At 39.3% G+C, this 22,780-nt stretch overlaps 1 protein-coding gene across 1 annotated transcript in view; it reads left to right on the top strand.

The window, feature by feature from the left end:
* Positions 1-22,780, top strand: part of LOC119412087 (calcium-dependent secretion activator 1-like) — a 780,001-nt gene that overhangs the window by 484,931 nt on the left and 272,290 nt on the right. The window contains 1 exon segment of the mRNA XM_037679064.1: positions 1,664-1,692. Within this exon segment, the coding sequence (XP_037534992.1) occupies positions 1,664-1,692 (29 nt within the window).

Genomic DNA, 22,780 nt, shown 5'->3' on the forward strand with positions numbered 1-22,780 from the left:
GTCCTGTCTGCACAATTGGGTTCGTTCCTGTCCAACAAATCCTGACACTTATTCTATTTCAACACTGTTCTTTGTTAATTTCCACCTTATTCAGTTACATTTGCAGGGCTTGGCTGCTTGTGAGCGTTGAACTTAGGAGATGGCGCCCCCTTGTGTTCGCACCACCGTGATACCATCACTCAGCTGCAGGCACGCCCAGTTCTTTCCTTCTCGCCGGCACTGACTGGCTCGAGTTTTCACTGTAACTTCTCAATGACGACACGCGGGCACGGCTTCTTTGTTTGAAACGGGCACTTTAATGAATGCCGTGAAAACTACAGAAACAAGACAGAAAGTACAGAAGTAAAACAAAAGGTTTCAGGTACAGTACTGAGCGACGAGTAAAACATGCTTTAACAAAGAAATACCTCATGGCCGCTCGTCATGAAAGAAGTCCTAAGCGAATGTTTCTCATCTTGTGCATTCTAAATAAGCATATAAAACATCAGAACACCATAACTGACCGATTTACAATGTATCACAACAGTTATAAATACCTTTACAGTTAGCGAACTATCGAGGCTGCTGCACGCCTCTCGTGTCCACAGGTAACTGCATGTGGCTTCAGGTAAATGTGTGTGTGTCGAGCACAAAAGATCTCGCCACTCTCTTCCGTTCACATAAATCTCGCGATAACAGTACAACCAAAAAAATAGTCCTTCATTACAGAATAAATGCATCTTATGCAAAATAAAACATATTTCACAGTGTGAACTAAACAAACTAAAAACAAAATATTCTAACTACTGAAAACAAATATGAACCCGTTTAAAACATAAATCAATCATTGTGGTGACACTTACAATTACCTCAAACTCTCACAACCTACGTGTCCTCTTCTCCACCCTAAACTCTGTTCTCCACCTCACTGAACCATCACCTCTGGAAGCCTCGACTGAGCTGTGCGAGAACTTCCTACATTTCTTTGTGGAAAAAATTGTGACCACCAGGGCTCTCATTTCCCCTCCAACTCATGACCCATCCATCCCACCTCAACCTGTAGCTCCTTTTGACCATTTTGAACCCATCACTATCTTCTCTAGAGCAGGTCATGTGCAGCTTGAAACCTTCTGGTTCCCCCTTTGATGTGGTCCCCCCTCGACTACTAAATGAGGTGTTTCCAACTCTAGGTCCGTCCATTCTTGCCATAGTAAACAGTAGTTTATCCACTGGCGTGGTGCCAAAATCCTTTAAACATGCTGCTGTCCAGCCTCTCCTGAAAAAACCAAACCTTGACCCCTCAGTTGTTTCCAACTTCCGGCCTGTCTCCAAACTCCCATTTGTTACTAAAGTACTGGAGAAAATAGTCGAGTCCCAGTTGAAGTGCTTCCTGGAGGATCACACCATCTTAGAGCTTTTCCAATCTGGCTTTAAACCTCTCCACAGCACTGAAACTGCCCTGCTGAAGGTCTTTAACGACATCTTCAGATTCACAGATACCGGTGATTCTGTGCTGCTTGTCCTGTTGGACCTCACAGCCACCTTTGACACCATCGACCATGAGATCCTCATTGCTAGGTTGGAGCAGTGGGTGGGCGTCACAGGGTCAGCCCTCAATTGGTTCAGATCTTACCTCACTGACAGATCCTTTTGTGTCTCCATAAAGGATTTTAGTTTCGCAGAGGCAGAGCTTAAATGGGGGGTTCCGCAGGGGTCCATACTGGGTCCCCTCCTATTATCTTTATACCTGCTGCCACTTGGTGCTATTTTCTGGAAACACAACATGCCCTTCCACTTCTATGCCGATGACTGTCAAATTTACTTCTCTCTAAGACACAATGGTACATGCTCTATTCAACCGCTGCTCAACTGCCTGGCTGACATCAGGGATGGATGGCTTTAAATTTCTTAAGTTTCAATGAAAAGAAGTCTGAAGTCATGTTGTTCCCTCCCATCGACACGATCACAAACCACTGCATCGACCTCTCCGCTCTAACCCTGTCAGAAAAACAAAGAGTCACTAATCTCGGCGTGATAATGGACCCTTCCCTGAAGCTTAACAATCATGTAAACATGATTGTTAAATCATGCTTCTTCCAACTGAGGCGGCTGTCTAAACTGAAGCCCATATTGTCCAAAAATAACCTGGAGACAGTAATACATGCATTCATTACATCTAGGCTTGATTACTGCAATTCACTCCTGTTTGGTATCAGTCAAACCTCCATTGCACGACTACAACTGGTCCAGAATGCAGCAGCCAGATTTTTAACCAGTACAGGCAAAAGAGAGCACATTACACCAGTTTTTGTCTCACTGCACTGGTTACCGGTTCACTTTCGAATCCAGTTCAAAATACTCATGTATGTCTACAAATCACTGAACAGTGTCGCCCCCCCATATCTCTCCGATTTGCTATAACCGTATGTCCCACCACACTCCCTGAGGTCAGCGGACCTGTTGCTCCTCACAGTTCCAGGAACTCGTCTTAAGCGCAGAGGTGACAGGACCTTCTCTGTAGCAGGACCAAGACTCTGGAACGAGTTAGCTCTGCTTGTCAGACAGGCCCCTCCCTCTCGTTTTCAAATCCCATTTAAAAACTCACTACTATTCAGTAGCTTTCAACACCAGATGATCTGTGTTTTGATCCTGTATGCTCCACACTGGTTTGTCATTATCTGCATCGTTTTTTGTCTATATTCTGATTTACCTCATTTTGTATTTTGCTTTGTGTGTTACCTGTTGTTCTGTCTGTACAGCACTTTGGTTGGCCTTGTTGCTGTTTTAAGTGCTTTATAAATAAAGTGGTATGGTAAAAACTATCGGCCAATCTCTAAACTCTGCATTTTAGCCAAGGTTCTAGAAAAACTGATAAACTCTCAAATCAAAAATGACCTGGACTCATTTAACACCTTACCTCCACATCAATCTTGTTTCAGGAAACAACACAGCACAACCACAGCTTCACTGAAGGTTCTTAATGATGTTGTTGAAGCACTGGATGCTAAGGATTATTGTGCTGCACTTTTCTTAGACCTGTCTAAAGATTCTGACACTGTGGATCATAACTTCTTATGTCATAAACTCTCAGAAATTGGTTTCTCAGAACACACCATTGGTTGGTTCTCTAACTATCTTTCAGACCGGAGGCAATGTGTTCAACATAATGGTACTTCCTCCAGTTATTTAACAGTCAACAATGGTGTACCACAAGGCTCAGTCTTAGGACCCAACCTCTTTACAATCTACATACATAATTTAGGTAAAAACATCCCTAATGCATCCATACATTTCTATGCCAATGACAGTTTTTTTATTGTCGAGCTAAAACTGTTGCTAAGGCTTTCCAGCTTTTGAATTCTGCATTCAACAACATCCAGACTGATTTTGTTTCGCCTCAAACTTGTCCTAAATGCCGACAAAACCAAAGATATGCTTTTTTTTTCAAATAGGAAGTTGGTCCCAGCAGTTCTTCCTCTGATTTTATCCTCAAATGGTGTCCCGATTGAGTTTGTTGATTCCTATAAATATTTGGGTATCTTGGTCGACTCACATCTCTCTTTTAAGCTCCATGTGGAAAACTTGGTAAAGAAACTGAAAGTTAAACTGGGTTTCTTTTTCAGAAACAGATCCTGTTTAACTCTGAATGCTAGGAAACGCCTTGTATCTGTGACTTTCCTTCCCTCCATTGATTACAGTAACATTGATTACATGAACGCTCCTACAAGAACTCTGCAGATGTTGGATGCTGCAGATGTTGGATGCTGTCTATCATGGTTCACTAAGGTTCATAACTGGCTGTGATTACCGTATCCACCACTGCACCCTGTATTCACTGGTTAACTGGACATCATTAACTTCATGCAGACTCTCCCACTGGTACATTTTCATACATCTCCTCCTACATATCTCTGCGTGAGTGCAGCTACAGCGTGCGCTCTCAGGACATTATTACCTGCAGTGTTCCTTCAATGAGGACTGAACTAGGCAAAAGCGCCTTCTCCTACTCCATTCCTGTTTCCTGGAATACCTTACAAAAACAATTGAAGCTCTCGACCTTGACCTCTCTAAGTGTCTTTAAGAATCTGTTGGACTCCTGGCAGGGACCAATGCAGACATGTTCCTGTTTTTAGTTTTCTACATTTGTCTTAGAATCTAGCTGTTTTTTTTGTTACCTTTCTCTTTTAGCCATTCTATTTGTTATAAATAAATAAAAAAAACTGTAGTATGACTTTTTTTAACTGGTTATTGTTGTTGCTGTTGTCCATTGTTGTCATCTTTCTTTGTTGAAATCAGGTCTCTCTTGTAAATGAGTCCGCGAGGCTGAATGGGATTTACCTGTATAAATAAAGGTTAAATGAATGTAGAGGAAAGGGTCCTCATATCATTGAATTTTATTAGTAATTTTATTCTGAAGGGGCACTACTTGCTTTCCAGTTCTTAAGCAAGATTTTTTTTTTTTCATCAGACTCAAGTTTGGTGCTTTGAATTCTTTTCTCGTGTTTAAAGGGCATTAAAATCAGTTAATACACGCAGATATGCCAAAATAATCACAAATTTAGTTGATTTTATGTATTTTATTACAAAAATATTAATCTGTGATATATCTGATGAAGATTATGCATAAAAATGTATACACAAATGAATAACAAAATAGCTTTGTATCAAAGGTCTACGTGATTGTTCTAATCAGTAGAACTTAAAAAAGGCAGATTTTGGACTAGTTCTGTTAGTGGAGTAGTTGAAATTGTGTCTAAATTAACTGTGGTGTATATCAAGCAACATTATTGTGATGTATGATCACCAGAAAGACATTAAAGTTCTCTTGTCCTACCAGAATGAGATGGTCAGAATGGTCCAACAGCTGCTTAAAAATGGTACCCGTCCAGATGTTCTGGTGACTGAGAGGCTGAGTCTTCCTCACAGTTCACCTGTCATCTTGGAGGGACGAGGGTCCATATGGGAGTCAGCTGGGATTTCCCCACAAATCTCAGGTTAATGCCAGGTTCTGCTTCTGATTTTCTTCCTTCCCAGGACATCTCACTAGGAGGAAGTTTTTTCTCTGAAGTTTGCTCGAAGTTCAATGCTTGAAGAAGATGTGATGAAGTAGAGTGAAGAAGCATAAGTGAAGAAGCATATGTAGAAGTGAAACTTAACTTAACTGTCTGTGTGTTACAGACTGACTTTGGTCCACACCTCAGAAGAGGGGGTGGTCCTAACTCTTTGTCATGTTTTATAAAATCACAGTCCATTTTCATTGTATGCCTTTAAAAAGTCACTCTTCTTTTTAAAAGGAGAAAAATAAAACATAATTATCTTAAGGAGATTACTTAAAACACACATTTTCATAAATAAACATTCAGATATGACATATTTTGAAATAACATGCAATGTTCATCAAAAGGTATCACTGTTCATCTCCTGGACAGAAAATGTCATGAAACAAAGGTTTCTTTAAAATGTGTTTTCTTCATGGGAAACTATCCTGGGAGGAATACTCCCTTTTGATAAACGTTAAAGTCTCGGCAGATGTTTCACTTCAAGGTCGTTTGAACCAAACTCATTAAAGTGATCTGTCCGTTTCATGTGAAATGAGTTCATATTGGTAGATGTTAACACAGTGACAGTTTTTTTTTTTTATATATACATTCACATTAGTGTCAATTAAGGAGTTTGTGAGCTGAGTTGAACACCTGTAAAATAAAGTCTGTTTGTTCCCAAGGGAATAGATGCATCTTATTTTAAACAGTTCAAAACACATGAATGATGTTTGTGTGAGATGAGGTGAACTGTTTATGTTTAAGCTGAGGTGAACTAGTTTCTGAGGTGGTGATCCGTTTCTGAGGTGGTGTTCCCCTACACTGTTCAAGGGGTGGATAATGATGAATCATACTGATTTTGGTGTACCTCAGTTCAAATCTGTGGAATTTAGAGCCAAATGTATGGCGACGGCGTTACGTCTTAGTTCGCCACATTGCAACGCCCACATGCTCCACCCCAAACTGTCAGTGTTGGAAAGCAAGTTACACCAACATGTCTTCGGTCACTGGATACACTATCATGCTGATCAGGTGACAGGGGTCAGATAGGGACCGTTCAAGGTAAAACTTCATACTTCCTGTTTTCAGGGGGCGTAGCTTAAGTGATGTCATGATTTGACCATTCAGTCTTGCAGGAGACCAGATGTGGATCAATCACTGAAGGTGTTGATGTCTCAGACAGTGTTCGTGTATGTGCTATTAGCGTTTTGTTTTTCACGGTGAGATGCCAAACTTTGAGGTCTGGCCCGGACCCTTCAGCATGCACGAAAACGCACCATTTTGATAACTTTTCGTCCTCCATGCCTTTTGACCAAAATGGCCAAGTTTGAAACCGATTGAGCGACATCCCTATGAGGAGTTCGCTCAAATGCGGAGGCTGTAAACCACCAAAATGGCGTGAAAATTGGGCCTTCATTCCAAAATGGCCACCTTCCTGTTTATCATACAACTTTTGTGTCAGAGGGTTTTCTGTGCATCTTGGGGAATTGGACAAGCATACCAAATTTCATGTTTCTACGACAAACTAAGGTTAATGCGGAGGGTATTTTGAAAATTTCTAGGTGGCGCTCTTGAGCCATTTCTGTTGAGATTTTGGCCACGTCCTTAAAATACGTAATTTTTCTCCAGTCCTGATCCGTCCGCCAAATTTGGTGACTTTTGGGATATGTTAAGGCCCCCAAAATGACAGAATTTGACGGAAAAAAATTGTAGCTCGGGCCTGAACAGAGCGATTACAATAGGCCTTCGCAGCGTTTAGCTGCTCGGGCCTAATTAGGGAGACAGAAGGTACTTGGTGTGTAATCTGGACAGAGAATGGATGATAAGGAAACCTGGTGGTGGAATAGTGAAGTGCAGGACACCATTCAAAGAAATTAGTCAAGAAGAAATATGACAGTGATAGGACTGAAGAGAGGAGACAGGAATATAAGGATATGAGACGTAGAGTGAAGGGGGAAGTAGCTAAGGCAAAGCAGAGGGCGTACGATGAGTTGTATGGGAGATTGGACACTAAAGAGGGCGAGAAGGACTTGTACCGATTGGCAAGACAGAGGGATCCGGCTAGAAAAGATGTGCAACAGGTTAGGCTTATTAATGATAGGAATGGTAATGTTCTAACAAGTGAGGGGAGTGTGACGGGAAGATGGAAGGAGTACTTTGAGGAGCTAATGAATGAAGAGAATGTGATGTGGTGATTAATGTAATCTTCAGTCAGATTCTTAGATGTCTTAGATCTTTAGTCTGAGATACTGTATTCAGCTCAGTCTTATAAATAGCTTATACATGTTATTTATAAGACTGAGCTGAATACAGCACCTGAGTCTGAAGAAGTCTTTCGGATGAAAGACAAAACATTTCCACAATTTTTTTTTTATGTTTAGAGGACCAGACTTAACTTTTTTTAGATCCTCGCAGAACTACTTACACAGGAACTAATAGGATGATGTGGCTCAGCGGGTAAGGTGTGGCTGGAAGGGAATGGAACCACATGCCATCTTTCGTCATTGCACCTCATCTTCATGCAGCACGTTTTGTCAGGAGTCTAATCATAATTTTGTCTAAAAATTTGGATGTCTATTTTTTTGCTGTCTATATGGCTCTGGGTGGAGGAGTTTGTAGAGTTCTGATGTTGCACGTTCGTGGTATTGTGTCACTCCTGTTTGTCTGTTGGTAACTCGAGTTATTTGTTTGCTCGAGTCGTCTTTTGTTTTCTGGATTTATCTGTCTTTTGTACAGTTTTTCATTATAGTTCACAAACACCCTCAGTACATATTATTGAGCATGCATCAGGATACCCTCAGTACAGTTGTTTTTCTACTGTTGGATAGTACTTGAAACATATTTCATCTTTAACACTTCTCGGTTTTTATTGGCGTTTTTGGATCTACTAGTTCTTGCTAGTGTTAGCTTAGCATGTCTGCTGCTTCTCTTCTGGTTTTCACTTGCTCCGTGTGTCAGATATTTAGTTAATCCTCTGCCTCCTTTAGTGGTAATGATACATGTAACAAATGTAGTCCTATGGTAGCTTTGGAGGAGAGGCTGTCTGAACTGGAAGCTCGGCTCCGCACTTTTGAAAAACTAGTATCTAACCAGGTCCCCTTAGACAGCGCAGAACTACAGAGACTAGCTCCCGTTCGAGGTCCTCCAGCAGACCCCGAGCAGCCGGGACTCCAGGCCGGCTGGGTGACGGTCCGGAGAAAGCATAGGACTAAGGCTAAGCCCCCAGTTCACCACCGACCCGTTCACATTTCTAATCGATTTTCCTCGCTCTGTGACACACCCGCTGAGAAGGAGACCCTGGTTACTGGCAGCTCCATAGTCCCAAACGTGGCTTTAGGGACTCCAGCGACCACTCCAGCGACCATAGTCAAATGCATTCCGGGGGCCAGAGCAGGCGACAATGAATCTTATGTGAAACTGCTGACTAAGGCTAAATACAGTAAGATTGTTATTCACGTTGGCGGTAATGACACCCGGTTACACCAATCGGAGGTCACTAAAATTAATGTTGCTTCAGTGTGTGACTTTGCTAAAACCATGTCAGACTCCGTAGTTTTCTCTGGCCCCCTCCCCAACCTGACCAGCGATGACATGTTTAGCCATATGTTGTCGTTTAACCACTGGGTGTCCAGGTGGTGTTCTGACAACGACGTGGGCTGCATAGATAACTGGAGTTCTTTCTGGGAAAAACCTGGTCTGATGCGGAGAGATGGCATCCATTCCATTTTGGACGAAGCCGCTCTTCTTTCTAGAAATATGGCTGATTTTGTTTATCCCCCAAATTATTGACAACCCAGGGTCCATTCCAGGAAGCAGAGTTGAAGTCTTCCACATCTCTCTGCTGCTTCTCCACTGTTACCCACCCAGACCCCCATTGATGGAGACTGCAACAAAGCCAAGATTCAACAAGTCTACTGGCTTTCTTAGATAGAGGACTTTACTAGTTGGCTTTTTTTATCTATGTGAATGTTCCTGTAAAGTGCCCTGAGACAACTTTGTTGTGATTTGGCGCTATATAAATCAGAATCAGAATGCCTTTATTGTCATTATACACAAGTACAATGAAATTAAGAGCCATTCCTTTTTTCAGTGCAAAAACATGCTTAAGAAAAACACACAATAAAAATATAAAAAATGTAACGCAATATAGATATAATAGCACTGTGAAAGTAAAAAATACAAGTATTTCACAATTATATTGCACATTATGGTATAGTTTAAGTTATTATCATTATAGTGAGGTAGTTAAGGTGATTGAGAGTATGAAATGTCAGTAGTATTGCACAATAGAAGTCCAGGGGTTTGGGAGGTTAGATTATTAAATCAGTGCATGTGTGAGTTCAGTGTGGTGATGGCTTTTGGGAAAACAACTGTTCTTGAATCTGTTTGTTCTTGTTCTGATGCACCTGTAGCGCTTCCCTGAAGGTAACAAGTCAAACAGTTCAAAACCCGTGTGTGAACAGTCCTTTATTATGCTTTCTGCTCTGTTGAGGCAGCGTGATGTGTATATGTCCATCAGGGAGGGGAGATTGTGATCTTAGCCTTAGCATAATGCCAGACCTGCAGCCTCGCTTTTGCTTCCTCTCCCTTCTCCGTCTGCGCCGCCTCCCAGGCCCGACAACAATCTATGGAGAGCCCGGTGATCTTGCTATGTCGTCTGGGATGTTGTGCGTGTAATGAAAGTCATTCGAAACAGGTATTTGGTGCTGCTCACTGACGTCCAAAAGGGTCTGGCGTCCGTAGTTGATGTTTGCAAACTCGGCAATGCAAACACAAGAAAAAAGGACATAAAAAATGACATTAAAAAGCAGTGAAAGGGAGAGCTGTGAGCCACTGCAACCATGAGTGCTGCCTTCTTGGAAACACAAGTAAATAAATAAATAAACTGAATTGAATTGAATTTTCATTCAATGTTTTTGTTCTTTTTGATGGTTTTATTTTGTTTCTTTTAAATTAATGAATTAAATAATAATAATAAAAAAACTAAATGACTTTAAACATCTGCTAAGTTCATAGCATAAACAAACGCAGACATGTTTCTGTTTTTAGCAGTTTACATCGCTTCATAATGTAGCTGTTTTTGTTTTGTGTTTTTAATATAATTTTTTTTTGTAATTTTTAATTCATATGCTTTTTTTATGATTGTCAAGTCAAGTCAAGTCAGATTTATTTATAAAGCACATTAAAAATAGAAACTGTTACCAAAGTGCTTAACAAAAATATCACAACATCAAATGAAAAGTAGCAAGATATGTTTGCAGCACATGGAATAAAAATATAAAACCAAAAACATAATTACAAACAAAGAAATACTAAATCAGATCACGATTGTGTCAAAAGTCAAAGAAATAATAACAAAAAGCATAAACTCAGTCAGAAACAATGAAATACTAAATCAGATCAGATGACCTTGTGTTAAATAGGAATAACAACAAAAGCATAAACAGAATCAGCATCAATGAAAAACTAGATCTAAATCCAATCACCCTGTGTTAAATGTCAATGAGTACAGATGTGTCAGTGAGTACAGATGTGTTTTTAGGAGAGATTTAAAAGCAGAGACTGAGGTGGCCTGTCGAATGTTGATGGGCAGATTGTTCCAGAGTTTAGGGCCCACGACTGAGAACGCTCGATCTCCTCTGAGCTTCAGCTGGTTTTTGGTACGGCCAAAAGCAGCTGGTCTGATGATCTCAAGGCCCGAGAAGGAGTATAAGGATGAAGGAGGTCGGACAGGTATGAGGGTGCAAGGCCGTTAATGCACTTGAATGTCAGCAGGAGAATCTTAAAATCAACTCTGACACACACAGGAAGCCAGTGAAGAGAGGACAGAACCGGAGTAATGTGCTCAAACCTGTGAGTTCCTGTTAGTAGCCGAGCTGCAGCATTTTGTACGAGCTGGAGACGTGAAAGTGAAGCCTGACTAACCCCAACATAAAGTGAGTTACAGTAGTCCAGCCGGGTTGTAATAAATGCATGGACTAGTTTTTCAAGGTCAGATCTGGACAGAACAGACTTAAGCTTTGCTATTTGCCCTAACTGAAAGAAGCTTTTTTGTAGAACAGAGTTGATCTGTTTATTAAACTTAAAGTCCGAGTCTAACACTACCCCGAGATTGGTAACCGACTGCTTTAGATGTGGCTGAAGGGAGTCCAGGTTTACAGGATCAGTGACAGTGGTAGAGCTTGGGTTAAACACAATGACCTCAGTCTTCTGATCATTAAAGCTCAAGAAGTTTGCAGCCATCCAAGTCTTGATGTCATCAAGACATTTTAACAAAGGGTGAATGGAGCAGGAACTGTTTGGTTTTAAAGGCAGATAGATCTGAAAATCATCGGCGTAACAGTGGAACGAAATACCAAGTTTCCTCAGGATTGACCCCAAGGGGAGAAGATACAATAAGAACAGAAGGGGTCCAAGAATGGAGCCTTGTGGGACCCCACAGGAAAGAAGGACAGAAGCAGAAAAATGATTGTCAAAGTTAACACAGAAACTCCTGTCACCCAGATACGAACGGAACCATTCTAGCACCACCCCTGTAATCCCAACCCAGTGTTCTAGCCGTGACATAAGGATGCTGTGATCAACAGTGTCAAATGCAGCGGTAAGGTCGAGGAGTACCAGGATCACAGACTGACCAGAGTCATTCGCTAGCAGAATGTCATTACAGACCCTTACTAAAGCTGTCTCGGTGCTGTGCAGTTGTTTAAATCCTGACTGAAAAATCTCAAAAATTCCATTTACATTCAAAAACTTGGTTAGTTGACTAAAAACTATTTTCTCCAAGATTTTAGAAAGAAATGGAAGTTTTGAGATTGGCCTGAAGTTTGAACAAGCTGCAGGGTCAAGTCCGGGTTTTTTAATTAATGAAGTTACCACTGCATGTTTTAAAACATCAGGGACCACACCTGTAGCCAAACTGCTGTTAATAATGGCAAGAACAGAGGGTCCAGTTGACGGTAGAACCTGTTTAAAAAATGCAGCAGGGATGGGATCAGCAGGGATGGGATCAGCAGGGGAGCCTGAGGGTTTCATGTGACCAACGACCTCATTTAAAAATGAGAGTGAGATGGGGTCAAAGTGACTGAAGACTGTTGAGCAGGGGCCAAGAACTGAAGGGTCGGCTGTGGAGTGTAGAATTGATGACCTAATCGACTCAACCTTTTCAACTTCCGATCCGATCCCGATTTTCAAATCTAAATATCAGCCGATACCAATACCTTTCCAATATCATGATCATCATTGATTTTATATGAGGCTGTAATAATCTCCTCTCAAGTACAATTTGTACAAATATATGCATGCATGTCCAAAAAGGCAACTTGAGGTAAGTTTTATTAATGTTGGATAAGTTTTATAGTTAGAATTAAATTCTGCTAACACAAAACATGTTTCTTTTTATTCCTAGCTTTAAAGTGGATATTAAAGTGATTAATTTAAGTGATTGTTTAAAGTTGTTTTATATTTTATAAGGGGCAAATATAAGAATTTTTTCTTCTTTCTGAACTCTTTTCATTCAATGTTTTCTTTTTGATGATTTTTTAATTTATTTTGTTTCATTTAAATGAATGAATAAATTAATTAAATTAAATGTTAAATGGCTTCAAACATCTGCTAAGTTCATGGCATAAACCAACAGACATGTTCCTGTTTTTAGTATGCTTTTTTTGTTTTTAGTAAGCATCACTTTATAATTTAGCTGTTTTTTTTTTAACATGTATATAATTTTCAAATCGTATATATTTTTTTATGATTGTCTACTGTTGTACTGATAAATATCTCCTGGAGGGTAAACTAGATCTTGACTGCAAGTATCAAACTGTGAAATCCTTCGTTTTCTACAACTGATAGTGGTTGATCATTAATTAGTAACTTCTCTGTAAACATTTGAGCTCCGTGGTTTCAGCGACGTCTTCTTCTTGTTCAATCCGAAGCAGACAGCCTGATTTGGTGCAGCCGCGCTCAGTCTGTCCCTCCTCGGAGACGGGCAGATTGGACGCGGCTGGCCGGGGTCGAGTTGCCTGTTGTGGGTTGAGCAAAGAGTAGCGCCCTACTGAAGCCACGGAGCTCGAATGTCCATTTAACAAAATTTCTTTGGATATTTAATGGTAATGTGTTATTTTGAGCTCTATACATAACTGATAAAATACTATAATCTACCAAATCATGGAACTTCAATAAGTTCAGTTGATAAAATAATGTGCTTGATGGGTGACAGTGATGCTTTCTGGTGATAATTCTTACAGCTCTTTTCTGTCAAATAAAAATAGGTTTTGTAAATGTTTTACATGCTTTCCCCCAAACATCAATGCAATAGATTAAATGTGGAACAATGATTGTGTTATACAACATGTACAGAGCTTTATCATTTAATAATTCCCTGACTTTGTATAGTACTGCAATAGATTTAGATATTTTTGTTCTTACAGAATTGATGTGATTTTTCCATGTTAGCTGTTCATCAATGATTACACCCAAACATTTCATCTCATTAACTCTACAAATCTCAACACCCTCAATTTTAAATGGATCATCAACAGTTCTCTTTTTGTTGCTAAATATCATGTATTTAGTTTTATCTAAATTTAATGATAATTTATTAAGTTTAAACCAAGTTTGTATTTTATCAAATTCTGTCTTCATCAATTCCAACATCCGTTTTACATCTTTACCCAAACAAAAAAATGTGGTGTCATCTGCAAAAAGGACACATTTGAGGAGTCCTGATACATTCACTAAGTCATTCACATATAAAATAAATAACTTTGGTCCAAGTACAGAGCCTTGAGGAACTCCACAAGTGATATTGCACAGGTCAGATCTTACACCATTTATTTGTACAAACTGTTTCCTATCTTTTAAATAGCTAGATACCCAGTGTAATGCTGGTCCTCTTATACCATATTTATTTAATTTTTCGAGGAGAATAGTGTGGTCAATAGTATCGAATGCTTTTTTTAAATCAACAAAAATACTAACACAATACTGTTTTTGATCGACAGCAGTAGTTATTTGTTCTATTATTTCCATGAGAGCCATTGATGTAGAGTTTTTTGCTCTAAACCCAGACTGACTGCTACTTAGAATGTTTTGTTTAGTAATAAATTTATCTAATCTGGTCACAAATAGTTTTTCTAGAATTTTTGAGAACTGTGGTAATAAGGATATTGGTCTATAATTATTGAACACACATTTATCACCATTTTTAAAGAGAGGAACTACCTTAGCTACTTTCATATTGTCTGGAAATATTCCTTTTGAAAATGATAAATTACAAATATATGTAAACGGCTCGATAACATAACTCATTATGTCCTTTACAAACATCATATCCATGTCCACCCAGTCTTTTGATCTCTTATCTGTAAGATTTTTTACAACATTCATTATTTCTTCTTTGTCAGTTCCATTAAGAAAAATACTGTTGTCACAACTTATAACTGAATGGTTCACATTATTGTCTACTTTTGGTATTTTAGCTGCAAGGCTTGATCCAACGTTCACAAAATGATGATTAAATCCATTTACAATTTCATTTTCATCATGGATTTCATCGTCATCCTTCAGAAAATATTGTGAAATACCTGTTTTTGCTTTATGACTTTTCAGAACACTATTTATTACTTGCCATGTTGCTTTCATATCACCATTACTTTTATTTAATAAATCACTATAATATTCCTTCTTGTGTTTCCTTATAATCGCTACTAATTTATTTTTATACTTCTTATATTTCTCTTCAGCCTCTTGTGTTCTCAATTTCAAGAAACATGTATACAAATAATTATTTTTGTAACAAGCATTTCTCAACCCTTTCATCATCCATGGTTGGTCAACAACATTTCTCTTTGTACAATTATTTTGCACACAATTCTTTTCATACAGAGCTCCTAAAATATTCATAAACTCATCATATGATCTGTTCACATCATCAACATACACGTCTTTCCAGCTTTGTTTATGTAAATCATCTTTTAATTTGTCCATTGCTTTTTTTGATGTGTTTATTGTTTTTTCCTTTATTGTAATTTCTTTTGTAATGCTTTGATCATTTTTATAAATCATGAAAACTGGTAAGTGATCACTTAAATCACTCATTAAAATACCTCCCATCACATCCCCATTTGTTACATTTGTGAAAATATTATGGATTATTGTAGCACTATGAGTTGTAATTCTTGTTGGTTTTGATATTAACAGATAAAGATTTAAACTATACAATGAATTTGTAAATGTGCTGATGTTATTTGAATCTGTTTTATTTCCCAGGTCAATATTAAAGTCTCCACAGAAAAAAATGCTTTTATTAAAACTCTTGTCCAATAGTTGTACGATTTTATCAGTGAATATTTCTATATTTGATCCTGGAGATCAATATACACAACTTATCAATATGTTTTTATCATTCTTGTTTATTATTTCATTTATTCAATTTAGTTTATTTATGTAGTTCTGTTTATTCATATAGCTCCTAGTCACAACAGAAGTCATCTGAACAGAAACATTCATATATATGTAAAGTTAACACAATTTATCTGAGGAGCAAGCAGATTGATTTGGATTTTAATATATTAGCAAAACAAATCATGACTAGCTATGAAAATATAAACAAGTCACCATCCATCCATCCATCCATCCATCCATCCATCCATCATCTTTACTCGCTTATTCCATTTTGGGCCATGGGGGTCGCTGGTGCCCATGTCCAGCAATCACTGTGCGAGGGGCGGGGGACACCCTGGACAGGTTGCAAGTCCATCACAGGGACACACAAGACAAACAACCATTCACTCTCCCCCTCACACCTAGGGACAATTTAGAGTTACCAATCAGCCTAACATGCATGTTTTTGGTCTGTGGGAGGAAACCGGAGCACCCGGAGAAAACCCACGCATGCACGGAGAGAACATGCAAACTCCACCCAGAAAGGCCCCTGGACCGGGGTTTGAACCAGGGACCTGCTCGCTGAGAGGCAGCAGCTCTACCAGTTGCACCACCGTGCTGCCCACTAAAGTCACCAGTCAATTCTAAAACATCTTACTTTGGATGAACCCGTTGGCGTGTGCACTCTCGCGCAATATTCAACATGTCAAGTCTAAACCAGTTTAACTGAGCCTGAAGACAGTTCGTCATCCTGTTATGATTTCTTCCTCTCTCTCATTCGAGCTGCAGTTACTTCCTGTGCTCTCTTTTTGCCTTCTGTTGATCTGTTTGTTAATAAAAGCTTGATGTGGGCTCCTCATCTTTAGTAAAACTAAACACATCTCAGCCCTATTTATTTTACCTGGACACAGCTGACAACAATGAAACATTTCCTACTGCAATTTTTTTTTTATCACATCAAGGATCAGCCCAGTTCAAACAAATTAAATCAGTTCATACATACCATATCACAGGAGAACTCCCCATCTGTGTTTTTTTTTTTTTTTTCTCAGTCGGTGTTGACAAACTCATGCTGCACTCCTTCTTCTTCTTCTTCTGTTTTAAAGGCGGTGTACACGGCTCTTCTTCTTCATCTGTCTGTAACGTCAGCGCTGCAGCACCGGCGCAACCAGCTGCTCCAGTAACAGTGGTTGTTGCGCTCAATTGCAACCGGCTACTGTAATAACAGTCCACCCACATGCAACTTTTTTTTTTTCTCATTCATTAAACTCTCAAATCGGGGACATTTTCAGGGACAGCTTTAGCCGGGGACAGATAGTCCAAAACAGAAACTGTCCCCGAAAAGCGGAGACGTCTGGTCAACCTAACCTGGAGGGTAAACTGTATCTTGGCTGCAAGTATCAAGCTGTGAAATCCGTCGTTATCTACAGCTAATAGCGAATGGTCATTAATTACGATGAAGTGTAGCAACTTCTCGGTAAACATTCATAATAATAATAATCATTTTATTTAAAAAGCGCCTATCATGACACCCAAGGACACTTTACAGTAAGAACAAAGATCAACAGGAATAAATTACATAAAGAATATAAAATACATAAAGAATATAAAATACATAAAGAATATAAAATACATAAAGAATATAAAATATGTAAAGAATATAAAATACATAAAGAATATAAAATACATACAGAATATAAAATACATACAGAATATAAAATACATAAAGAATATAAAATACATAAAGAATATAAAATACATACAGCAGAGTTAAGGATAAGCGAGTCTAAAGAGACGTGTTTTCAGAGCAGTCTTGAATAGAGAAAGAGAGGTGGTGTTTCTTAAGTCAGGGGGTAGAGAGTTCCAGAGATGAGGAGCAGAGCAGGTGAAGGCCCTGCTCCCCATGGTGGAGAGGCGGGCAGAGGGTACATGGAGGTGTAGTGAAGAGGAGGATCTGAGAGAGCGAGAGGGGATGGAGATGTGTAAGAGGTCAGATAGGTACGGAGGGGAAAGGTTGTGGATAGCTTTAAAAGTGAGAAGTAGAATTTTGAAGACGATGCGTGATTTAACCGGGAGCCAGTGGAGCTGCTGCAGGACTGGAGTGATGTGGTTATAGGAGGAGGTTTGAGTGATGACACGGGCAGCTGAGTTCTGGACAAATTGTAGCTTTTGGAGAGATTTGTTGGGGAGGCCATAAAGAAGGGAGTTGCAGTAGTCAATCCGAGAAGTAACAAGACTGTGAACAAGGATGGCTGTGGAGCGGGGTGTGAGAGAAGGGCGGAGACGGTTAATATTTCTGAGATGGAAATAGGCAGACCGAGTGACGTTGTTGATGTGTGAAGTGAAGGAGAGTGGTGTCGAGGATGACACCAAGACTCTTGACCTGAGGCGAGGGGGATAGCAGAGAGTTGTTAAGGGGGATGAGAAGATTTTCTGATTTTGAAAGAGTTTTTGGTACCGACAAGAATGATTTCTGTTTTGTTACTGTTTAGTTGTAGGAAATTGTTAGAAAACCAGTGATTTAGCTCAATGAGACAGTTGGTGAGGATGGAGGGTGGGTGGGTGGAGTTTGGTTTTGTTGACAAGTAGAGCTGTGTGTCATCAGCATAACAGTGAAAATGGACACCAAATTTACGGAAGATGTGATCTAGAGGAAGGAGGTAAATGATGAAGAGGAGGGGTCCGAGGACAGAGCCTTGGGGGACACCCGTGGAGACGGAGGAAGACTGGGAACGAAAGATGGAAAGTGGTTTAATGTGGTGCTATGGCTCTGCAGACATTGCACGTTGCCGTCTTGTTTTGTGGTGTTTCTAGTGTAAAATACTTCCACACAGCGGACATGTTTCGGTGAAAAGTTGGTTAGCTGTTAGCCACAGTGCTGCTAACTCAGTCCTCACATTGTAGCTGGCTGCAAAGTATGAACTGGATTTCCTGAATGTCAGGTAGGTCTTATTACTCTGGATTCCTGAGACACGTGTCCGTTCAGGAAATCCATTCCATAGTTTGAAGCCAACTTGAAGAGAAGCTGGCAAGGAATCACGTGAGAAGTTCGAGCAGACACTGACATGTATCATGGATCTGAAATCTCTGCAGGTTGGAACGGAAAAATCCGATATGTAAATTATGCTGGTATCGAAGGGCGATACCGATACTGGATCGGATTGACCCAGCCCTAAAATAAACACAGTTACTTTCCCAGAGCAAAATCATAAAATCATTAAATGTGGATTATTAAACATCAGATCTCTTTCCTCTAAATCCCTGTTAGTTAATGAACTGATAACTGATCATCATATTGATTTATTGTGTCTGACAGAAACTTGTCTACAACAGGAGGATTTTGTTGGTATAAATGAATCCACTCCTGTTAATTATTTAAATGTTCATGTTCCTAGAACAACTGGCCAAGGTGGAGGAGTAGCTTCTATTTTTCAGTCAGGATTATTGATTAATGCCAAACCAGTTATTAGTTATGATTCTTTTGAATCACTGTCCCTCAGTCTTTCTCATCCAAAATGGAAATCAGAAAAGCCACTTTTACTAGTTGTTATATATCGTCCACCAGGAGCTTACTCTCAGTTTTTGTCTGAATTCTCAGAATTCTTAACTGATTTATTATTAAATACTGATAAAATCATTATAATGGGTGATTTCAATATTCATGTAGATATTAAAAGTGATAGTTTAAGCATAGCCTTTAATAATTTAATAGAATCATTTTGTTTTACACAAAATGTCCGCACATCTACTCATTCTTATCATCACACTCTTGATTTAGTTCTGACCTATGGTGTAGAGATTAAGGACTTGGTAATAGTTCCTCAAAATCCTGTTCTGTCCGACCATTTTTTAATAACTTTGAGTTTACATTAAATGACTACACAGTCACTGAGAGTAAATTTCATCTCGGCAGGTGCTTATCAGAAAATACTGTAACCAGATTTAAACAATCTCTTCCATCAATGTTGTAGTGAACTAGGCCTCCGACAACAATCTGTCTCTGAAGACCTTCATGGGACAGGAACTGTTATTTCATTGATTTGAATCCAGAAATACAAATTATCTCATCAAGAGACTATTTAATTGTATCCTGAATTAATCAATTGAAAGAACACTCTTCCTTTTTTCATTATCATTACTATTTTAGAATATCTTGATAATCAAAGTGTGTTTAGTTCATACCATTTCTAAATGTTGAAGTGAACCACTCATTTAAAATCAACTGTGAAACAGTATTAATGATTTTTAAACCTCAGCAGACTTAGAAATCAAGTTAAATGTATATTTACAAAGTGTGCATTTTGATCTTCTGTCTGAATGAGGAGTAGTGATGTCGGTCAGAAGTCAGGGATGTCGGTCAAAAGTCAGAAAGCAAGTATTAGAACGAAGTGCCTTGTTTTTAAACCTAGCAGACAGTAAATAACTTCAACTGGCATCTGCGTTTGTCTCACTTCGCCATAACATTCCTCTGTCTGTACTAACCGTTCGTAAACATTCCTGCTGTCTTTTTGACTCCTAATAACCCTCTGACATCACTAGAACCACCCCCCTGCTAGTTGTTTCAACCATACAGGAAGTACCAAGTACAGGAAGTAAGTACTCTTTAAAAAGTCAACACTTCCTGGGACTATTCAGTCTTTTTCAGTCTTCTTGGAGTCTTCTGGCGGTCTTCCTGCAGTTTTCCTGAGTCTTTCTTGGGACTATGGAGTCTTCTACTTCTGAGTGGAATCTCTGACTGGAGTCTTACTGAGAGTTCCTAAGGAACTTTCAGATTTAATCAATAGCTGATGGATTTGACCGTGAGACGAGGGTCCGTCCATCCCAGCGGAGTCACAGCGCCTCGCTGTGAACTCACCCGGGTGTAACGCCCTACAACTTCGAAGGAAGCTTGTTCTGTTGAACGGAGTAAACCACACGACTTCTGACAATGACCAGCCACCCTGACCGGAGACGCTGAAAGGTAGCGTGCGAAGGGACCTCTATACTGGAGCTCATCCACTGCAAAGGTAAAGAGACATCACGAGTTGTCACGCATTCAGTGGACCGGGGGGTTGAGCTGGTGTTGAAAGAAGCGTGCTAATTCTGGTCAACAAACATACATCTTCCTTCATCCATCTTCCTTTTAAACTTCTCCATTCCTTCCCTTAAACTTTTCTATTTGTCAGTAATGTTCTGTTGTCTTGTTAGCAAAGCGTGCCAAGTTTTTATTAATCAGAAACAGATCAGCAAATCAATGTGTACATGTTTTGATGTTAAGTTTTGATTCTGTTAAATAAATGACCACATTTATTCTGATGGGTCAAACATAAAATGGCGTCTCATGTCACTGATTAAACAATCCTCACAGTTATCTCGGTCACATGACACATAATTTAAACTCTAAAAAGAAAGAATCTGTTGTAATTAAATAATTAATATTCTTTGTGCTTGAACTAGCTTTGTGTCTACAGCAAAAGCTGTCCCTACATCACTACAATGTTCTCCTCTGTCTTGCAGAGTAATGCATCAGAGAACAGAGACTTAGATCATCTAGTTGATCATCTTACAACTTCAATGCAAACTTCACTTGATAAAATTGATCCACTGAAAAAGAAAGTAATCAATCAGAGGAAACTGGCTCCTTGGTTCAATTCTGAGTTACGTACTTTAAAGCAGCATCTAGAAACCAGGAGAGAAAATGGCGCTCTACTAATGTTGAAGAATTGTATTTAACTTGGAAAGATAGTCTGCTAACATATAAAAAAGCTCTCCGTAAAGCTAGAACTTTATATTACTCATCTTTCCAAAAAAGTTCAATCTGGTCCTCTGGACATTCAAAAAAACAAAAAACAAAACAAAGCAAAAAAATATAGAAACGTTTCGTCTCGTTTCGGATTTTTCTACCTGGATTATTGAGCATGCATCAGGATATTACTCATCTTTAATAGAGGAGAATAAAAATAACCCTAGGTTTCTGTTTAGTACTATTGCTAGACTAATTAAAAGTCCCATTTCTGTTGAACCATGTATCCCTACAACTATAAGTAGTGATGACTTCATGAGATTCTTTATAAATAAAATTGTTTCAATTAGAGAGAAAATTCAAACCATCCTTCCTTCTACTCTCTCTAGTCCCCTGTCAAATGAGGCAACTTTAAAAATTTCACTAGAGCCTGATTTATGTTTGGTAAGTGTTTGTCCTGTTGAGCTCTGAATTGTCAAAAATAAAAACGTCATCCAAACCATCCACATGCCTGCTAGATCCCATCCCAACCAGACTGTTTAAAGAGGTATTTCCACTAATTAATGTCCACATTTTGGATCTACTTAATTTGTCTTTAATGAATGGTTACGTACCACAGCTCTTTAAGGTTGCTGCAATTTAACTGTTACTTAAGAAGTCTGACCTTGATTCAGAAATTCTGGCCAGTTATAGACCTATATCTAACCTAACTTTCATCCCCAAAATTCTAGAGAAAGAAAAAGAGAAAACAGTTTACTAGAACTCCTCTGACTGATGAAGCCCTCCAGATAGAGGGCGAAACGTCTCTATAAAAAAGAAACTGTCCAGATGACCCAATTGAGAATAATTGGATTTGGTACCTGGATGATTGAGCATGAACTTTGTTGTCTAGAGAAAATAGTTGCAGGTCAGTTGCGTGAACATCTACAAATTTGTTACAACCGGCAAAAAAAAGGCTTGTTGCGCCAAGTTGTAATTGGGGGTGGGCGTTTCCACCCTCTGCACACCTCAAGCAGCCACGGAATCAGATGAAAAGGAATGAATGATGATATTAACATAGGAGTCTTAGCAGACTTCAGGGTGAGCCTCAGGCCAAAATAATAAACAAAACAACTATTTTTATTACTATTTTTGTCACTTACCTAACAAATCAAAAGTAACCAATATACAAGTCTCTTACCTGACTTAAACCAACAAAAACTGGAGAAAAAGCTCTTATCTAAAATGGCAACTCACCCCTACAAGAACTCCTTACAAAATTATACTAATTTATGTAATGACGAACAGCAGGTCAGCTGTGGCTGGTTCGGACACGCAGCGTAGATGGAAAGCCAACGTCGTCTCCAATTCAGCTCCTCGTATGCTGCACCTCCAGGCAGGCAGCCAATCACAGCTCCATTCAGCAGTGTCTTGCTCCAGCTGCGCACCTGGACACTAATTGGCACAATTAGGGTTTTGCACACTCACACACATTCAATTTATGACAGCAGTTGTAACAAAATAAATAATCTGAAGAGTTTCAGTCAGGGTTTAGAGCTCATCATAGCACAGAAACAGCACTAGTAAAAGTCACTAATGATATTCTCATGGCCTCAGACAATGGGCTTGTGTCTCTACTGGTCCTGTTAGACCTCAGTGCTGCATTTGATACAGTTGATCA

The sequence above is a fragment of the Nematolebias whitei genome, chromosome 7 (genome assembly GCF_014905685.2).
Source record: "Nematolebias whitei isolate Nwh7 chromosome 7, NemWhi1, whole genome shotgun sequence".
Taxonomy (NCBI): domain Eukaryota; kingdom Metazoa; phylum Chordata; class Actinopteri; order Cyprinodontiformes; family Rivulidae; genus Nematolebias; species Nematolebias whitei.